Consider the following 18,124-nt stretch of genomic DNA (forward strand, 5'->3'; position numbering starts at 1 on the left):
AGAGAGAGAAGAGAGAAGAGAGAGAGAGAGAGGAGAGAGAGAGATGAGAGGAGAGAGAGAGAGAGAGAGAGAGGAGAGCGAGGGAGAGAGAGAGCGAGAGCGAGAGGGAGGGGGGAGAGAGTGAGAGAGAGAGAGAGCGAGAGCGAGAGCGAGAGAGAGAGAGAGCGAGAGCGAGAGCGAGAGAGAGAGAGAGAGAGGGAGGGGGGGAGGGGGAGAGAGCGAATAGATGTTGTGCTTAGTCACAGACCCTCGGCCCGCGACCCAAGAAGGTCGCCGGCCCCCCCCGCCCGACCGGTTCCTCCCACGAACCAGCGGAGCGGCCAGCAGCAGCAGCAGAGCCCCCCATACCCAGCGGGGGGGGGGGGGGTGGGGGTGGGGGGGGAGAGGGGTCTGGCGGGGGGCCGTGGTGGTTGACGGTGCGTCCCTCCCCCGTACTTAGAGCGCTGAACCAGCGGGACCGCAGCCCGCTGGGGGGGGGGGGGGGGGGGGTAGAGGGGGTGGGGAGGTGGTTGGGGCGGTAGGGGAGGTGGGCGGGGGGGCAGTAGAGGGGGGGCAGTAGAGGGGGGGGGGGGGGGGGGAGGGCGGGGGGGTGGGGGAGACCAAACAGTTGCCAAAAGGCGACCAGTGATCCGGGAGTGGTGGCGGTTTGACCCCGACTGAAGAGGTCAACGACGAGGGCTTACAAGCAGCTCCCTTCCCCCACACTCCCCCCCCCCCTCCCCCCTCCCCCCCACCCTCCCCCACCCTCCCCCCCCCTCCCTCCCTCCCCCGGTGCGCGTGCCGCGACGTGCCTTTCACCCGCCGCCTCGCTCAATTACACTTCAGAGGGCGGGCTGACACGTCTCCCTGCCGGGGTCACGACCCCGCGACCCCCGGGCTAAGTCTAGGCCTCGTAAAACAAGCCCCTCCGTCCACGACCGCGGGGGCCCGGCCGTCTGGCCCTGGGGGCCGTCCGGCCCGGGGGGGGGAGGGGGGGGGTGTAGAGGTGGAGGTTGGCGTAAGGTAATGATGTTTTACGGCCGTGTTAACTTTCAGCACCCGGGTAATGAAAGCAGCTTGACCTTGACCTCTCCCGCCCCCCCCCCCGGGGACGGGGGAGCCACCCGCTCATGTCGCCGATCACCAGAGGATCCGTCAGGCGGGCGGGGGGGGGGGGGGGGGGGGGGCGTTCACGGGCTGGACGATTTATGGGGGGCCCGTCCGGAATTATTGGTTTCTTTTGGGGCAGAAACGGGGTAAATTACAGCCCCTGCACTTATCCGCAGATCTGTGCGTTGTTTTACGGCGGGTGGTGACGGATGCAGTCACCACGACGACGGAGAGAGTGATGTGTTGCTTCTCTTTACGTGTCCCGTCTCTAACGTTGACAGACTCACAGATTCTGTCAACGTCGGGCCGCTAAGGATTCCAACCTTTCCAGTTTCTCGGTTGCTGGTTAATGCGTTCGGTGAGGTTCTGCGACGGGCTGGGGAGCGATATCACAACACACGCTGAGGCCGGGGCCTGCCGCGACACGTCTGCCCGCGGGAAACCGCTCCTCCACCAATCACAGCTCACCGCCAGAGAGTCGGCGCAGGTGAGGCCAGAGTGGGCGGCGGCATCTCGTTCTAGGCTCTCTATTCTTTCATTTTGTTTCTGTCAGAGGGGAGAATCTGCGGTAAGACAGCGCGGACGATTCCTCATTGTTGTTCTGCTTTTAGTCTCGCTGTAGGTCACAAACAAGGTTAACAGCAGTGTGGCCGTGAGAGGCCCTGGCTCTGTGTGGGAGAGGGGCCTGCCAGTTGGCACAATGGATGCCCCAGCCGCCACCCCCGCCCCCCCCCCCCCCCCCCCCCCCCCCCCCCCCTCCCCCCCTCCCCCCTACTCCATGCTTCCCAGTGGGCATTCAGCTGGGCATGCACATGGGTGCTACGTCTCCGCTGGGAGGATCGCGCCTGAGCCCCCCGAACAACAGAGTACGAGTGCCCTCTCAGGACCCAACCGTCACACCCCCGCTGCCAAACCCGCGACCTTTCCCAGGGCAGCAGGCCATGAGCACCACGCATCGGACACGTTGGAATCCAACATATTAATACCGCTTCTTTTTGGAGAGAATGAGACGACGACACACTTCACCGTGTGCGATGGGGTTTTTTCTCGTTATTTTCAGTTGCGGTCACACGCGGCCGCATCGGAGACAGAACGCAGAGGAGCCGCTGAGCCGCGAGCGCCGACGCTGTAACGGCCGCTTCCGGCGCTGCGTTCCGCGCCGCGGTTCAGTTTACGTAACGGTCACTCTCCCCTCAGAACGTGCGTTTCACGGGTCACGTCTTTGTGTCGGAACCGCACGAGCAGTTTGTTTGTTTGTTTGTTTCGTACAGTTTGCAACAGAACAAAGGAAGCAGCCTCCATCCTGCCAGTGTCAGAAAACTTTCCAACCAGCCCCACTGCATTGCGGATGCCAACCGACGAATCAAAGGCACGCTGCATCCAAACAAAGAGGGTTTGATGCCAACCTCCGAACCTCTGACAACCATTACTGGCCATTTCCCTGCCTCCCTGGCACGGCGGAAAACAAAATGGCGCCGCACCACACGCTACCACAATATGGCTGCATTGTCTAGAGATGGGCACAGTTTGGCAGACAGAGGGGAAGACAGCGCTTTCACCTCCAGAGCGGCGGAAAACCGCGGCCGCCACCGGAGAAATACTTTGAAATAATGCCAATGTAGCGTCGTGTAAAATCTCACTCACAATAAATAGTGACGATGAGGACAACTGGAAATTATGGGCTCGCAACGTATCGGCCAACGAATCAGCCAAAATCCTTTCACTCATTTATAGAAACCTTAACCAAAAAAGACAAATTTATACATTGTGAAAGAATGTATGTTTCACATCCGATTCAAGCATTTGTGATATTAAAATCGTGCCCCAAAAATGCTTCTCCAAGGTTGATACTGAACAGTTAAAACCCACAGCAGATGCAAACGAGACAACCAACGGCATCTTACAAAAGACACAAAAGAGGGGCTGATGCCAACCCTGGTGCCAATGGCAACCATTATTGCCTCTCTGCGGTGCCTTCTGCTTTCCCTGGCACTTATCAGACACAAAATGGCGCTTCGTGTTGCATGATTACAAGCTAGCTCTACGGACATTTCTACCTCGACTACGGTGGGATCGCTTTGGGTGCAAGTGGATTCGGTGCTGCTACAGCAAAAAAATTACAAAAAAAAGATTAAAATGCATTTTTAGGGTTTGGATGTGAAAATTGAACGATGACTAATTTATAGAAAACAGACGCATGTGTTGAGACGATGATAATTCATTGATAGTGGAAACAGAAGGAGGCTGGAATCACAATATTTGGGTTGCGGGAATTGTTGTAAAAGGGGGAATGTGATTCTTTGTTTGCTTATTTGATATTTTCACAAACCAAAACAGCAGTCACCATTGATTGAATCTAACCATTGATCTGTTTCAACTTACTTTAAAAAGCTCCAAACTGACTACAAAACGTGTGGCTGCTAACATCATGGAATATATACTGAATATATTTACCAAATATATTTTACTATTACTACTACTGACATATTAGAAATAAAAAGTGCAAATATGGCACGACTGGTGACTATTATAGAAAGAATATATCAAAATGATGGATCATAATGACTGCAATTATCATTAGAATAATAATTCTAACTGAATGTAACCAATTATAATATCTATCAATTGTATCCCCCAATTGACTTTGTATTAAAAAAGCATTGTATTTTAATTTCTAATAAATCTTCTAGACAAAAAACTATCCGGTGAAGAAATTGAATTGAAAAAATTTGCAAAACAAATATGTAAAACCAACAAAACTATTCAAATATATGATGAATATAAATAAAAAGGTGTATTTACTATCTTGTAAAGAGTAACGCAAATTACATATTTAAATAAAAATATGTGATATTCTTTATCATATGCTGGAGAATATTTTGAATAAATTATTTTAAGTTTGTATAAATTATATTGTAGAACATAATATTATAAATAATAAAAATACCATATTTTATGTTTGAACCAAAATGCCTCAGTAATAATAAGAGAATATATTCAGGTGCATGTAAATGACCCGACTAAATAAAAACCTACAAACAGAATAAAATCATCGCAGGACAAATCCCAAACGAGTCCATGACGACGTCCCACTTGGACATCATCCAGACTGAAAGACCACAAGTCCAGAAAGCAGAGTGTGACCTTATCCCCCCATCCATACTAACACACACACACTCCCCTCCCCCCCACCCTCCCACACACCCTCCCGGCCGGCCCCCCCTTCCTACCTTGGTCTTGGACGTAGTACGCCAGGAACAAGTCCAGCTCCTTGACGGACACGGTGATGTGGTGCGGCTGCACGCAGAGCGCCGGGTTGGTGCAGTGCGGCGACTTGACCAGCCGCTCTCCGTCCGTACTCTCCAGGGGGATGCCTTTGAAGAGGATGACCATCACCAGGTCCAGACGCCACACCTTGTCCGCCTGCCGCAGGCAGTCGATGCGGCGGATCTTGCCCTTCTGGTCGGGGTTGGACAGCACGCAGCACGGGTGCTTCTTGCCGGTGACGCTGAGGACAAAGTCCTCGCGGTACTCTTGGCGAATGTCCTTCCTCAGCTTGGCCAGCAGCCGCGACGCCCACTTCTGCTTCACCTCGGCCTTCTCGCCCAGCAGCTCGTCCTTCACCGCACGCTCCTCGTCCTTGGACATGCGCTTCTCGTGCTTCTTGAAGTACTTGCGCTTGCGGGCCTGCAGGTTGAACCAGGTGTAGGCGATGGCGCGCACGTGCGGCAGCAGCGCCTCGATGAAGGGGTGGAACTCATCCTGGGGTCGGGCGCCGGGTAGGGGAGGGCGAAGGGAGAGAGGGGGAGACAGAAGGGGGAGAGAGAGAGAACAGGAGACGGCGTTTAGACTAGAGGACAGGCATTCTGGACAAGCGACACACGTTGACTTTTGAGTCTGGATCACACTTCTCTGAAGCGACTAGAACACACACTGTTGCCCGACACACAACCGCCGCACAACCCAACACAGCACCGCACAACATCGTGGGCTGCGGCTAAACTCACTAACGACAAAACAAACAATCAGCAGTCGAGTACGAGTGCGATGTTGGCATTACCATCCGAGATGTATGGGGATGTATTGAGGGCACAACAAGGAAATCCAGTGTTTGCGTTCAAACGGCGGCGACGCCACAATAGCTCGGAGCACAACGAGCAGTGAATGCGCTGGAGTGTCTGCTCCCTCTCTGCTCTCTCTCCCTCTCTCTCGTTCCAACACTCGCTGGGTTGAGGAGAATGCTCTGAGCGCCGCTGCACACACTGACAGCATGCGCGCCTTACACACACCGACACACACACACCAGCTCTTATCAAACTATTCCCGCTTGCTCATGAGGACTTATCCGTCAAATATTAACCAAAAGATAAAACGTACCAGTCCAAAAGCGAGGACTGGGTCAAATCAATCCAATAAATTAGCAGCAGAACTAAACAGATTGAAATGCATTCCTAGCCGGTGCAGACGTGTTGGGAGAGGGCCTCGATCACGCACCCACTGCGGGGACGTACAAGAGCTGAACTTGGGGGACGAGAAGGAACCTGGGAGAAGTTGCTTTTAAAGTAAAAATTGTTCACGAGATATGTTTGACGAGAGGATCGTTTTGTTGTGGGAGACAGGTGATTTCTGAGAGTTGTTCAAATCGAGGGGTTCAGATTGTCGCATTCAGGTGAAATGTTGGGTGAAACACCACACCGGTTCGTTTGTGCAGCTACGCTTACCACACCAACCAAACCACATACTTGAGTCATAATTTTAGCCCGACATGAAAACTATAAAATATGAGCCATGGTTAGACGGGTCATATTTTATAGTTTGATTATAATAATTGGTCCATTCTCAGAAACATGAACGTAAGAATTTAAAGAATAACATGCTTATATTCAAGCTCCGATGAAATACAAATTGAATTAAATGAACATCATTAAAGTGAAAATTATACACAACTGAGTTTAAGTTTTGGATGCAATACTGAGAGTGTTGGTTTGGGTTTAAACATTTTAAAATCGTAGTAGCAGAAGGAGAAACATGGAAAGGGGAACTTGGCATTGTTTTAAGGTCATTAAAATGTCAAATTGAATAAACCATAAGATGCCTCATTTAAGTGGGTCTTTGAAGAGTTAAAACCACATATTGTTCTTTGGAGAAGCAGGCAAGCATGGGAAACCACAGAAATCCCCTCCCTGTGTCTCTACGTGTGTGTGTGTGTGTGTGTGTGTGTGTGTGTGTGTGTGTGTGTGTGTGTGTGTGTGTGTGTGTGAGAGTGGGTCGGTGCCGTGAGTGAGCTTTCCTAAGAAGGCATAGCACTCTTGATACACACTTTCAAGCAATAAAACAAAAAGCCTTCAAGCGAACCTCAGAGAGTGACAAACTAAAGGCATGTTTCAGGCTTTACACGCTGCAGAAATAAAAATATAAATAAAGACAAATACATGGTTTTGTATTCTGATATTTTCAGGAGAAACACTGTAATGTTTTTACCCAAAACTTTAAAAAAACTGAGTAATTGCGTGTCATGTAAATTATATAATTCTAGTTTTTTTGTCCATAGTGTGATTTGTATAATATTTCATTACAAACTAAGGCCATTTCAGTTTCCATGTGCAAACTAAAAAAGAAAATAATAATTACATAAAAATCCAAGTCCAGGACAACATGTTCTGCCGTGGACACCACCTTCGTTAATATTCCTCCACCTCGGGCTGGCTGACCTCAGAAGTCCCACACTATTTTATGATTCTTTAAGATATAAAGTCTGCAGCCAAACAGCTCGGAAGATAAATGGCTTGGAGGCCCGGGCTATACACTTCAGCCGAAGCCATAAAAGCACAATCCTCTTAAGTACAAACTAAACCACATCTCAGTCAATCACTGACTTATGCCAAGTCAAATATAAACAGTCAGACTGAGTCAGCCAAAACAGACGGCTACTCCTCCAACTTTGGGAATTAACTTTGTCATTAGTCAGATCTTCCTCGAGTCGAGAAGGGCACTTTATCTCCTTCCAGCTCCGTTTTAACAGCGTGAAGGGGTATTGATTGGGATTCAAAGGCATTTGCTGAACAGGGCCTAATAAAATACAATAAAAAAATACAATCTACTAATTGTAATGCAGAGTATAAACCACAAAAACACACAAACTCAAAGTCGGTGCAGCTCAGGGAGGGAACTATACCTCCACGTCTGTAAATAAATTAAAAATACATTCCAGGTTGCACTACTAAACGAGTAATGCACTTACGCACAACTTTACGCATAAACTGAGCGTGTCTCACGGTTTGTGCCTTTACCTCCAAATCAATGTAAGGCGATGAGACACACTCTAACACGATCCGACCCGGGTTTAGTGTCGGGGTCTATGCGTCTCCACGCGATCAACACAACGCATGCATGCAACACCCAAAGCAGCGACAACAAGCAGGAAAACGAAGAAATGAATTCGGTCGGTGAGGAAAACGGGGGCTGCCGGTTGCATTAATCCAAGAACCGGTTGAAATTGAATAAAAGACAGAAATACCTGAGTGAGACAAATGGGCGAATACATGGCGACCCGGCTGTGAATCAACGTGGTGCGAAGGGTTCCTCTCGGAGCGCAGGGTCACCTCACCGCGCCATGCCCGTGCAGCGCGCACGACTCTTCTGCACTTTATCCGCGTGGAACCGGGCTATCCAAGAACATCCATCAAGGTTTTCCCCCCTGATCCAAAGATTGTTTATTCTGCGATAGAATATAAAAACTGAAAACGAAGGCGATTCAAAACCGAGGGAAAAAATGTCTGAACTTGATCGGAGCTCTGCGAATATTCTGTAAATATTCGTATGCGTAAAAAGAGAGATCGCTCTACTGGATTATATCTCTCGTCCGCGCCTCCAAATTGGCGACGGCTTCTTGTTTTATAGCATAGAGAGAGAGAGAGAGGCTCCTCTGCTCCGGGTGCAACCTTCGCGTTTCCAACTTGATCAGAGGACGGATCGCGAGTGGAGCCGCCTTCGCTCAGCTCTCAGCCTGCTGCACGATCCAGCAAATCAGACCCAACTTTGTTTTTTTTCTTTCTTTCACCCCACGTAATTACACAGTCACACGCCTCCTCCTCCTCCTCCTCCTCCAAACACACATTCCATATCCTTCCATCCCACCACCTCCTCATCTACCCCCCCCCCCCCTCTGTCTCTCTCTCCCCCTTTCTCTCTTTCCCTTTTTGTCTCTCCCCCTCTCTCTATCTCCCTCTATCTCTCTCCCCCACTTTCAGTCGCTTCCCACTCGGTGAGAATTATTTAATGAGCGACGGACCTTGGCCCACAGAGCTCACAGTCCGATATATAAACGGAATGGACACATCTATTCTGTCCTTGTACACCTTGACTTTGTTCCGGAATATTTACGGAGGGGGGGGGAGAGATCTTTTAAGCAGTAAAGTATTTCAGCATAACTATTCCAGATCTCCAACGTTGAAAACATGTAGTTGCATTGCGCTGGATCAAACATGTAATGAGTATTCAATAACATTTAGAATATAGATTCAAATCTGATCGGGGGGCGGGGGGGGGGGGGGGGCTGCCGTCACGGGGTTGCGAAGACTTTCTGCAGAATCAGTCTGGCTGGGGTGGGGGGGAAGTATACTTCTAATTTTCCTAATGGATAGACAGGCCCCTGGTATACCAAGTTGAACTTGTGTGCGTGCTGGCGTGCGTGTGAGTGAGATGGACTGTGTGTGTGTGTGTGTGTGTGTGTGTGTGTGTGTGTGTGTGTGTGTGTGTGTGTGTGTGTGTGTGTGTGTGTGTGTGTGTGTGTGTGTGTGTGTGAGAGAGAGAGATGAGGAAATAAAGAATTGACCTGTCTTTTAAATAATAAAGAATTTACCTGTGCATTGGTTTGTTGTGTGTGTGCATTGTTGTGTGTGTGTGTGTGTGTGTGTGTGTGTGTGTGTGTGTGTGTGTGTGTGTGTGTGTGTGTGTGTGTGTGTGTGTGTGTGTGTGTGTGTGTGTGTGTGTGTGTGTGTAAGCGTGTGCGTGCGTATGTATGTATGGTGACCTATAGAATTGTCCACATTCCAGCAGAAGTTCATTTGCCAATAACCGGGCGGGAAGGTTAGCGCAGGCGAAGGGATTCGGTGCCAAATCCACTACTATTCTGGCGCTGCAGTCGTCCACTCATTCGCGTCAGCCATGTAACCCACTTTCTCTTTTTTTTCCTCTCCAGTCGAATGACTGTTCGCGTTTCCCTTGGCACGCGTGATACTCATCACGGCCAGGCACGACACATCGACCCAACACGTCTGTTACACACGTTATTACAAGTTATTATGACACGTTATTGCGCAGCAGCACACCGCAAACCAGTAGTAACCCGTTCCACGTACCATGGCACTGTACTGCATGTATTAACTGGGGGGGATCCTGGAGTCTGTGGACACCCAAGCCGTCAGCTTCACATTTCTCACGTTCAACTTTCTGCTCTGGATTTGTTTTCCCCTCGCAGTGCAAAAAAAAAGAGTCAACACCGGAAGACAAATCTTGGCACAAGGCAGTTGAGAAAAAAAAATAAAAAGCGTGCAAACTTTTTTTTTCCTGATCTTCCCTTTCCTTTGCGAGTCTTTCTCCTCGGATGGGCTCGACGCTGCGGACTTGAACCGGGTCCAGAAGAGGAGTTCTCGGTGCTGGGTCTCCGCCTCCACTCTCTCCGTCCCGCCGTCCGGCTTTCCAGCCAGGAAGGGAAAAAAGCCTTTTGCACTAGAACTTGAATCCTCGCCTCCCCATTGGCCAGAGCCACTGCCCCGGGACTAAACCCTGCACCCCAGGCCCCTGACTTCCGCTCGCCTGACGCACTGCTGGTGGGTTTGCAGAGCAGTGGTCGCCTGACACGTGACAGCCCACTGCTGGACACTGGAGGGGAACATGCATGACTTTGCGCACGGCGGGTAAAGTCTGCAGCGAGGAGGTCGAGATAATAAAGTTATACCGCCATGGTCGCGGACATTGCTGGTGGGCCACAATGTGTCAGGAAGCACGGAGAATAATAATAATTCAAGCCCTAATTAATTGGGAAAGAGGGTCATCATTATCAACATTAGCAGAGGGAAAAAATGCAATATATCTGCTATTTATAGATAACTCAGTAATAGCACGAATGATTAAAATAATAAATCACCCAGATGTAGGGCTATTCTGTGAGCAGGCCTCGGCTCTGGGAACCTGGTTTTGAGTAGACCTGCCTTAAAAGCTGACCAAACCTCTCGCATTATCTCGTTATTAACCAACATGTTCAACACACCCATATTTATATTAATATTAATATTCCTCATTGAGGATCAGATGATCATTCATGTCGTTACAGCGTTTGGATTCGCCTCATGCATAACGGTGTGAATTTTGAGAAATTTCCCCCCCTCACATCAAGGCACACACACACACCCAATACGATGCACTCTATCCATTATAATAATACAATTTAATATAAATTAATAGCACTTCCTGGCGGTGGTTTTTCTTTACCGTGTTACCCTGAAATCAAAGATTAATTAGAGGTTTTTTGGGGGGTTGTGAATTGTAGTGGATCTTTGCAGGTCTTTAAACGCTACTCAGTTTATATATATTATAATAAGCTGTGGTTCTGCGGGCCTGAACGCTTGTAGTGTGTTCCTCTGACGGCGGAGGAGCAGACGGAGGGTTCAGATCCCCTCTGCTGAGGAGGTGCTGCCGCCTCGTGGCCACTTTGCTCATGGGCCACGTTGAGGAGATAGAAAATACCACGGAAGGAGATCCGAAACCATAGCAGACGAAAAAGCGAGTGTTTTATCCTTTCTTATTGAAATAATCAACGTACAAATATTTATTTATTATTTAGTTTGAAATGAGAATAATTCTTAATTTTATCTTTTATTTTATTTCATTTTTAAGGCATTGATATGCGTTACAGGAATTCAACGTGGTTTAGTTTTTAAAATCCCAACCTGCATGCGTAGAGAGAAGAGAAGGTATCATTACGCACATGGCGGCCCTCCCTCACCTTGCGCCTCGTTTCAGAAGCATCAGCTGGAACCAGCCTCCTATCCTCCCCGATGCACCACACATCAGGCCTCTATGGGTGGGAGTGTGTTGAGCCGAACACACAGGCTGCGTCAAACACTAAAAGGTGCACTATGAACACACTCGTTTGCTTATCAGCGAGGAGCATGCGCTGAAGACCTAGACGTAAGGATGACCCCACTTGTTTCCATACAGCCGTTGGAAATATGTAGCCTATATATATTTCTAAATTGTTTAGTTGTTTTAATTATTCGAAATAGGCCGAAATATAGTTGAATATATAGATACAAATCATAATAATCATTTCTATTGTTATTTGATTTGTATTCAATATTGTATTAGTTCAAACTTTTACTTGTTGACCCTTTATCAGCCGTTGCAAACACTGCTGTAGGCTACAACCTTAACAACATTCACAGATTGGCTTGACCACGTCTGAAGTGAATAAACTGGAGACCGTTTTATCTGGCAGAACTTGCATCTAGACATAGGCCTATATTACCGACTGCGTTTGACAGGTCTATGCTGCCCTCTATATATTTATAATATGTTTTTAGGTGGACACAAAGTAGACCTATCCCCACTCGTCATTGAATGAGCTCCTGAATGAGTTTCATTCACCCGTATCTGTTCTGTAACGAGAGGCATTGGATCTCAGAGTTACATGACGCATCCGCGCGGCCGAGGAACTTCTGTTTGCAGGCGTGCACATTTAGAGGACGCAAGGGTTTCAGATCCCGCCGGTGACACGCGTCATCCTCCTCGACTCATTCCCTCACCGGGTCCGCCTAATGAGAAGCGATGCTCGCTCTTCCTCTCTGCATTCGTCTTTGTCTGTTCTCTTTTTTTTTTTATTACACTTCATTTGCTGACACTTCACTTCCTGAGGCAAACTGCGGCGGTGGTGGCGACGGCTCCGAACACTTCACCCTTTGCACTTCCAATTAGCCCTCATGATTTCAGTAATCAAATGATGTATGAGCACTTTTGCGCTAATAGGTGCAAGTGGCTTTCTGGCAGAAGCCTCCGCGAATGCCTTTGGATTTGACACCCACGCACGCGCGCGCGCACGGGCACCCACGCACGCATGCACTACAAACGCGCAGACACGCGCACCCCTGTGCATGAGTCAGGGGGGCTCACACATCCTTTCACGCAGATATGCTCACTCGCACACACACACACACACACACACACACACACACACACACACACACACACACACACACACACACACACACACACACACACACACACACACACACACACACACTGATAAAAATGCATACACACACACACACACACACACACACACACACACACACACACACACACACACACACACACACACACACACACACACACACACACACACACACACACAGACAGCACAGCACAGCACATTGCGTCACTAAAATAGCGTCACAGTGTGACTATGCAGACACACCCACTCAGTGACCGGGCCTGACCGGGTCCAGGAGCCGGCAGCAGTAAAGAGAAAGTCATTCAAATGAACGCATCGATGGATGACAGGCAATCCTCACAAAAGTGGATCGGAAACTTTTCAAAAAACATTCTGAGGTTCCCTCACAAACGAGGTAGCCTGAGGAAGACCCGACTGCATTGAAAACGTTGCAGCACTATTAAACATTTTGGAAGTGCAGCAGTGTGCGGGCGCCCCATTCTTGGAAGTTATATCCCGCCCTTTTGGCCCAGCATCTCAACGACAGGGACGATCACACTACCACTACTCCTCACAAATAAAACATCCCAATCAAACATGAAGCTTAAGAAAACGTTGGCTACGGTAGAATAAAGAGATTCTGCACTGTAGTGTCTAACCACTGCTGTCTGGAGCTCTAACCACCGCTGAGTGTCTTGTAAGAATAAAGCCTTGTTGTTGTTTTGGTGGGACCTGTGGTGAAAGCGTGGTGGTGGAGGAATCGAAAACCTCTGAGACGCAGCTGAGCATCAAGATGAGGGAGGGGGGGGGGGGGGGGGGGGGGGAGACACATAACAATGGCGGCAGTCACACGAGTAAAATAAATATTCAGAAAGAAATGTCAGGCTGGCGTGGCTCTTGAGCCTGGGAAAGGCGCGGGTTGGACAGAAGCTCTTTGTTTCCCACTATCAAATTAACACTGAGGAGAAGAGAGGTGCAGGGCCAGCCGCGGGTTGGAGACATCCTACGGTCGCTCATCCGCTGGGGACCACAGCTTCCTCTCGCCGTGTTCGTTGGCGTGATGGTAAGCATGGTTCTTTTCTGTGTTTTTACTTCGTTTTTTCTTTTTAGACTAAACAATGAATGGGATAGTGTGCACAACGTGAATTTAAACAGAAAGCTGTCACCAGGTTGGCACACACACGTTCTGTCCTCAAACAATGATCGGATTTAAGAATGTGTTTTAATTACGTATCCCGGCGGTATAGGCGTCAAACCAGAGGTCAGAGTTCGGCCTCGGTGAAGCGTTTGCTTATGTTTCGAAAAAGTTTAGGAAACATCCCACAATGAAACAATTAGCTGCGTTTTAATTGACTCACGGTTCACAAAGTTTCAAAAACATCCCACAATGCACCAATTAGACATGTTCCGATCCGCACGCCGCCGTGACCTGTGTCAACCAATCACACACAACACTCTCCCGACTTCAGAAAGTACTCAGTGAGAACTCCCTGGAGTTAAACCTCCCTGTTTCAAACACATCTACACCCAACATGACCCCACCCGTACAACGACCACGAAACACCACCCACACAACGACCACGAAACACCACCCATACAACGACCACCGAGACACCACCCATACAACGACCACCGAGACACCACCCAGACAACGACCACGAAACACCACCCGTACAACGACCACCGAGACACCACCCATACAACGACCACGAAACACCACCCAGACAACGACCACGAAACACCACCCACACAACGACCACGAAACACCACCCATACAACGACCACGAAACACCACCCATACAACGACCACGAAACACCACCCGTACAACGACCACGAAACACCACCCGTACAACGACCACGAAACACCACCCATACAACGACCACCGAGACACCACCCATACAACGACCACGAAACACCACCCATACAACGACCACCGAAACACCACCCAAACAACGACCACCGAGACACCACCCATACAACGACCACGAAACACCACCCATACCCTGAGGGGAGAAGGAGTCAGACGGCAAAGGTCTCCCTGACCACAGGGTCACCGCAACAGCACCCACAACAGAACCACAACAGAACCACAACAGAACCACAACAGAACCACAACAGAACCACAACAGAACCACAACAGAACCACAACAGCACCCACAACAGAACCACAACAGAACCACAACAGAACCACAACAGCACCCACAACAGAACCACAACAGAACCACAACAGCACCCACAACAGAACCACAACAGAACCACAACAGAACCACAACAGAACCACAACAGAACCACAACAGCACCCACAACAGAACCACAACAGAACCACAACAGCACCCACAACAGAACCCCAACAGAACCACAACAGAACCACAACAGAACCACAACAGAACCACAACAGCACCCACAACAGAACCACAACAGAACCACAACAGAACCACAACAGCACCACAACAACCACAACAGAACCACAACAGAACCACGACAGAACCACAACAGAACCACAACAGCACCACAACAGAACCACAACAGAACCACAACAACCACAACAGAACCACAACAGAACCACAACAGCACCACAACAGAACCACAACAGAACCACAACAGAACCACAACAGAACCACAACAGCACCACAACAGAACCACAACAGAACCACAACAGAACCACAACATCCCCCCAACATCCCCCATCACCCAGGCCAGCCCCAGGCCAGCCCCTCCGGGCCGCAGCCACTCACCATCCACCAGGTCCGGGCCGCGGTGTCGTAGCAGAGCTGCCACTTGACGGCGCGGTCGCCGGGCGTCCCACTCATCCTGACCGCGGGGCCGTGGGCCCCGGGGCCGCTGGGTCCAAACCAATCCATCCGCCCGGATCAGAGGGACGCTCATCAGGAGAGGAGAGGAGCAGAGGGGGGGAGAGGAGGAACCGCAGGCCGGGCCCCGCTGAGGAGGGCCAATCGGAGCCGGGCAGAGACAGACTGAGTGTAATGAGGGGAGGGGGGGGGGGCCCGGCGCAGTCGAGTGCAACAGAAGTTGACCCTGTTGACTTGAAGCTGCGCTGGGTGTAATGGCACAAGCTGTGGCACTGTGTAACCCCCCGGTACCCACACACACACGCACACGCACCCGCTCACGCCGACGCACGCACGCACACGCTCGCACACACACACAAACGCTACCTCACACACACACACACAGACATGCTTTCTCGCACACGCACGCATACGCACACGCTCGAAAACACACACACCTACGCACGCACACAAAACACACACGCCACCACCACACTCACGCGTACACAGGCACAGACCCTCGCTCGCACACACGTTCACACACACCCAGGCTTGCACGCACACGCACACACACAACCACTACTGCTCAACTCAAATCACATGGCTGGCCTTCAACACATGGTGTTTGGAGTCCAACATGAGGTCAGATGTAGTAGTTAGAGATTAAATACATCACTGCGCTGAAGCTGTAAGTGAATAACTGGGACTGCACAGGAGATTAGACTGCAGATGATCTGAGACAGTCAACGAACGACAGACTCGTGTCCACCCTGATGAATAATAACCAGCGCTCATCGGATAACTTATAAACTCTGCTGGTTAATTGCTGTAATTGATCGCCTGACGCTAATTAATTTACCCCTTCCTTGTATTTGTGTGATGTTGCCCGGGCGATGTGTTGTTAAAGTAATGACATCACCAAGATAGATAATTGTGTATTAGGTATGAGCAGCACATAAATATTCATTAGCTGGTGAATATTTATGATTCACTTATTGCAACAAAAAAAAACGGATTGGATAATGATGCAGCCTCGTTAGGATGGTACAAACACAGTGCGTGCACACACACACACACACACACACACACACACACACACACACACACACACACACACACACACACACACACACAGTCAACAGTCAAGGTTAAACGGAGAGGCACAAACAAAACCTTCTTCCATGTTCTGGAGTGAAGAGCGTGAAAAAGGAGTTAAGTTCAATAGGCATCATACATCCAGCCTTTGTATCAGGAGGCTCCATCAACCCCTTTATAATCTTTATAATCTTCATAAAATAGGATTTTACAATCTGATCTGTTCCTGTCCATCGACTGAAGCAGAGAAACATGGCTTCTATCAACTGCAGTAGCAAAGTGGTTATTTTGATTATATAATCTCCTGAAAATCTAGGCCTGGGGATTGAAGATGCATACACTGTATAACCCCAGCACCAAAATCCTCCCAAAAACATGATCCACACGCAACAAGATATTAAAGTACCTTTCCTTCATGTTGCATGCATCATGTGTTCCCACCGCATCATAGATTGAATATAAATCAAGTCAGACCCTTGAGCGTTGACTCATAAATTAATTCCCCGGTAGGCCGACTGATCTACCCCTCACCACTTGATGGTTTTTCGCACCGGTCTGTGTTTCAGTGGATTTACACATCTGAATAAGCCGTGTAAATAAACATGGCTGCCGCTCCGTTCCCATGTCCTCTGGCTCTGAATGGAGCTTTTCTCCGCCGGCCGCATTCCAAACCTCCTCGCTGAAGTCATTCAACGGCAGCTGGACGTCCAGGAGCCGGGGGAGGCATTAGCAAGTGGTCCCGGGACGCTGGATGACGCAATCCGTCTAGCCAGCCCCCCCCCACCCTCAGTACCTAGGCCGGATTGAGCCTATGAGCACATGAACGAGGATGAATATGAATCCATTCATCAACGTTTTTCGCTATGGTCTATATGTATATGATATATGTAAATCTTACCATTTTAGACTATAGCTTTTATGTAAGGGGTCCTTTTATGCATTTGTCAATTTTATTTTTAATTGTACCGATTGATTCTTGGTTAATGCAACCCGTTTGTGTTTATTATGTAAAGCACTTTGAATTTCATTTGCGTTCAAATCTTTTGTGCTTTAGGCAATAAAGCTATGTAAATAAAGTATGATTGGAACGATATTCTCATTTCAAAAATACCATTTTATTATTATTATTATTATTATTATTATTGATAAATATTATTTGTGATTACTCCAGAATGACAATAGGAGCCCTACAGGAAAAATACTGATTCTTAATATAAGGGATTTCTTTGATGGGTGAATACAAATACCCATGATGCATCATAAGACGTTTGAAGTAATGCTGTGAAGAAGTCTTTGTTTGATTGATGCTTGGACATTTGTTTGTTCTGTTGCCATGGTGTGTATTTGATGCGTGGATGTCTTGTTTGGAAAATGTAAAGTATGTTGTAAAGTCCTTTTCTCAAGGTGTACAAAATTGGCTCACCGGTTTACGTCACTTAGCTAATCAGTTTGACATAGATGTTAATTTGAACGTATACTGCAGTAATAAAAAGTGTGATTACATTTCAAACCAAAATACAGAAAATAATTATTGTATCATAAAAGGTTATTCTTTTCATTCACCTTAGGTGTGCTTAAGAGAAACGTCAGAATATAATAGCAGGATATATTATAGAGCAGGGTGCGTCCTATTGATTCTAAGGTAGAAAATCAATACTTTTCATCGTGTTGATTGGATTAACAGTTTCAAGTTCAAATTTTAATGGGATTTCTACTTTGTAGGAACAGACCTCATTTGAAAATCAATAGGCCAATCAATATCTCTACCGGTTTCCGGAAGTCCAGCTGCCAGAGACCTCCATCCTGAAGCTGCTCGCTCAAATAGAGAATATTCATCTCCAGGAACTAAAAGGAGGTTTTTGATCAAGTTAAATCCAGAGTTTGATCTGTAAGTGGATGACGAGTCAATGGTATATGTTAATCTGCCTTCAGCATCTCCC

At 48.5% G+C, this 18,124-nt stretch overlaps 2 protein-coding genes across 2 annotated transcripts in view; one reads left to right on the plus strand and one right to left on the minus strand.

Moving 5' to 3' along the window:
• Window positions 1-2,199, plus strand: part of LOC130370386 (phosphoinositide 3-kinase adapter protein 1-like) — a 12,635-nt gene extending 10,436 nt beyond the window's left edge. Inside the window, exons 8-9 of the mRNA XM_056576146.1 lie at window positions 1,890-2,052; window positions 2,150-2,199. Coding sequence (XP_056432121.1) covers window positions 1,890-2,052; window positions 2,150-2,199 — 213 coding nt within the window. The remainder of the gene's footprint in view (window positions 1-1,889; window positions 2,053-2,149) is intronic.
• Window positions 2,200-4,121: 1,922 nt separating this feature from the next.
• On the minus strand, window positions 4,122-9,851 carry LOC130370387 (nuclear factor 1 B-type-like). The gene is made up of 3 exons (XM_056576147.1): window positions 9,450-9,851; window positions 4,320-4,851; window positions 4,122-4,198 (listed from the first exon to the last, which is right to left on the minus strand). Exons 1-3 carry the CDS (start codon window positions 9,465-9,467, stop codon window positions 4,122-4,124), a joined length of 627 nt encoding a protein of 208 aa, XP_056432122.1. The 5' UTR covers window positions 9,468-9,851.
• Window positions 9,852-18,124: the final 8,273 nt, after the last annotated feature.

This window comes from Gadus chalcogrammus, chromosome 17 (assembly GCF_026213295.1).
Source record: "Gadus chalcogrammus isolate NIFS_2021 chromosome 17, NIFS_Gcha_1.0, whole genome shotgun sequence".
NCBI classification, from domain to species: Eukaryota; Metazoa; Chordata; class Actinopteri; order Gadiformes; family Gadidae; genus Gadus; species Gadus chalcogrammus.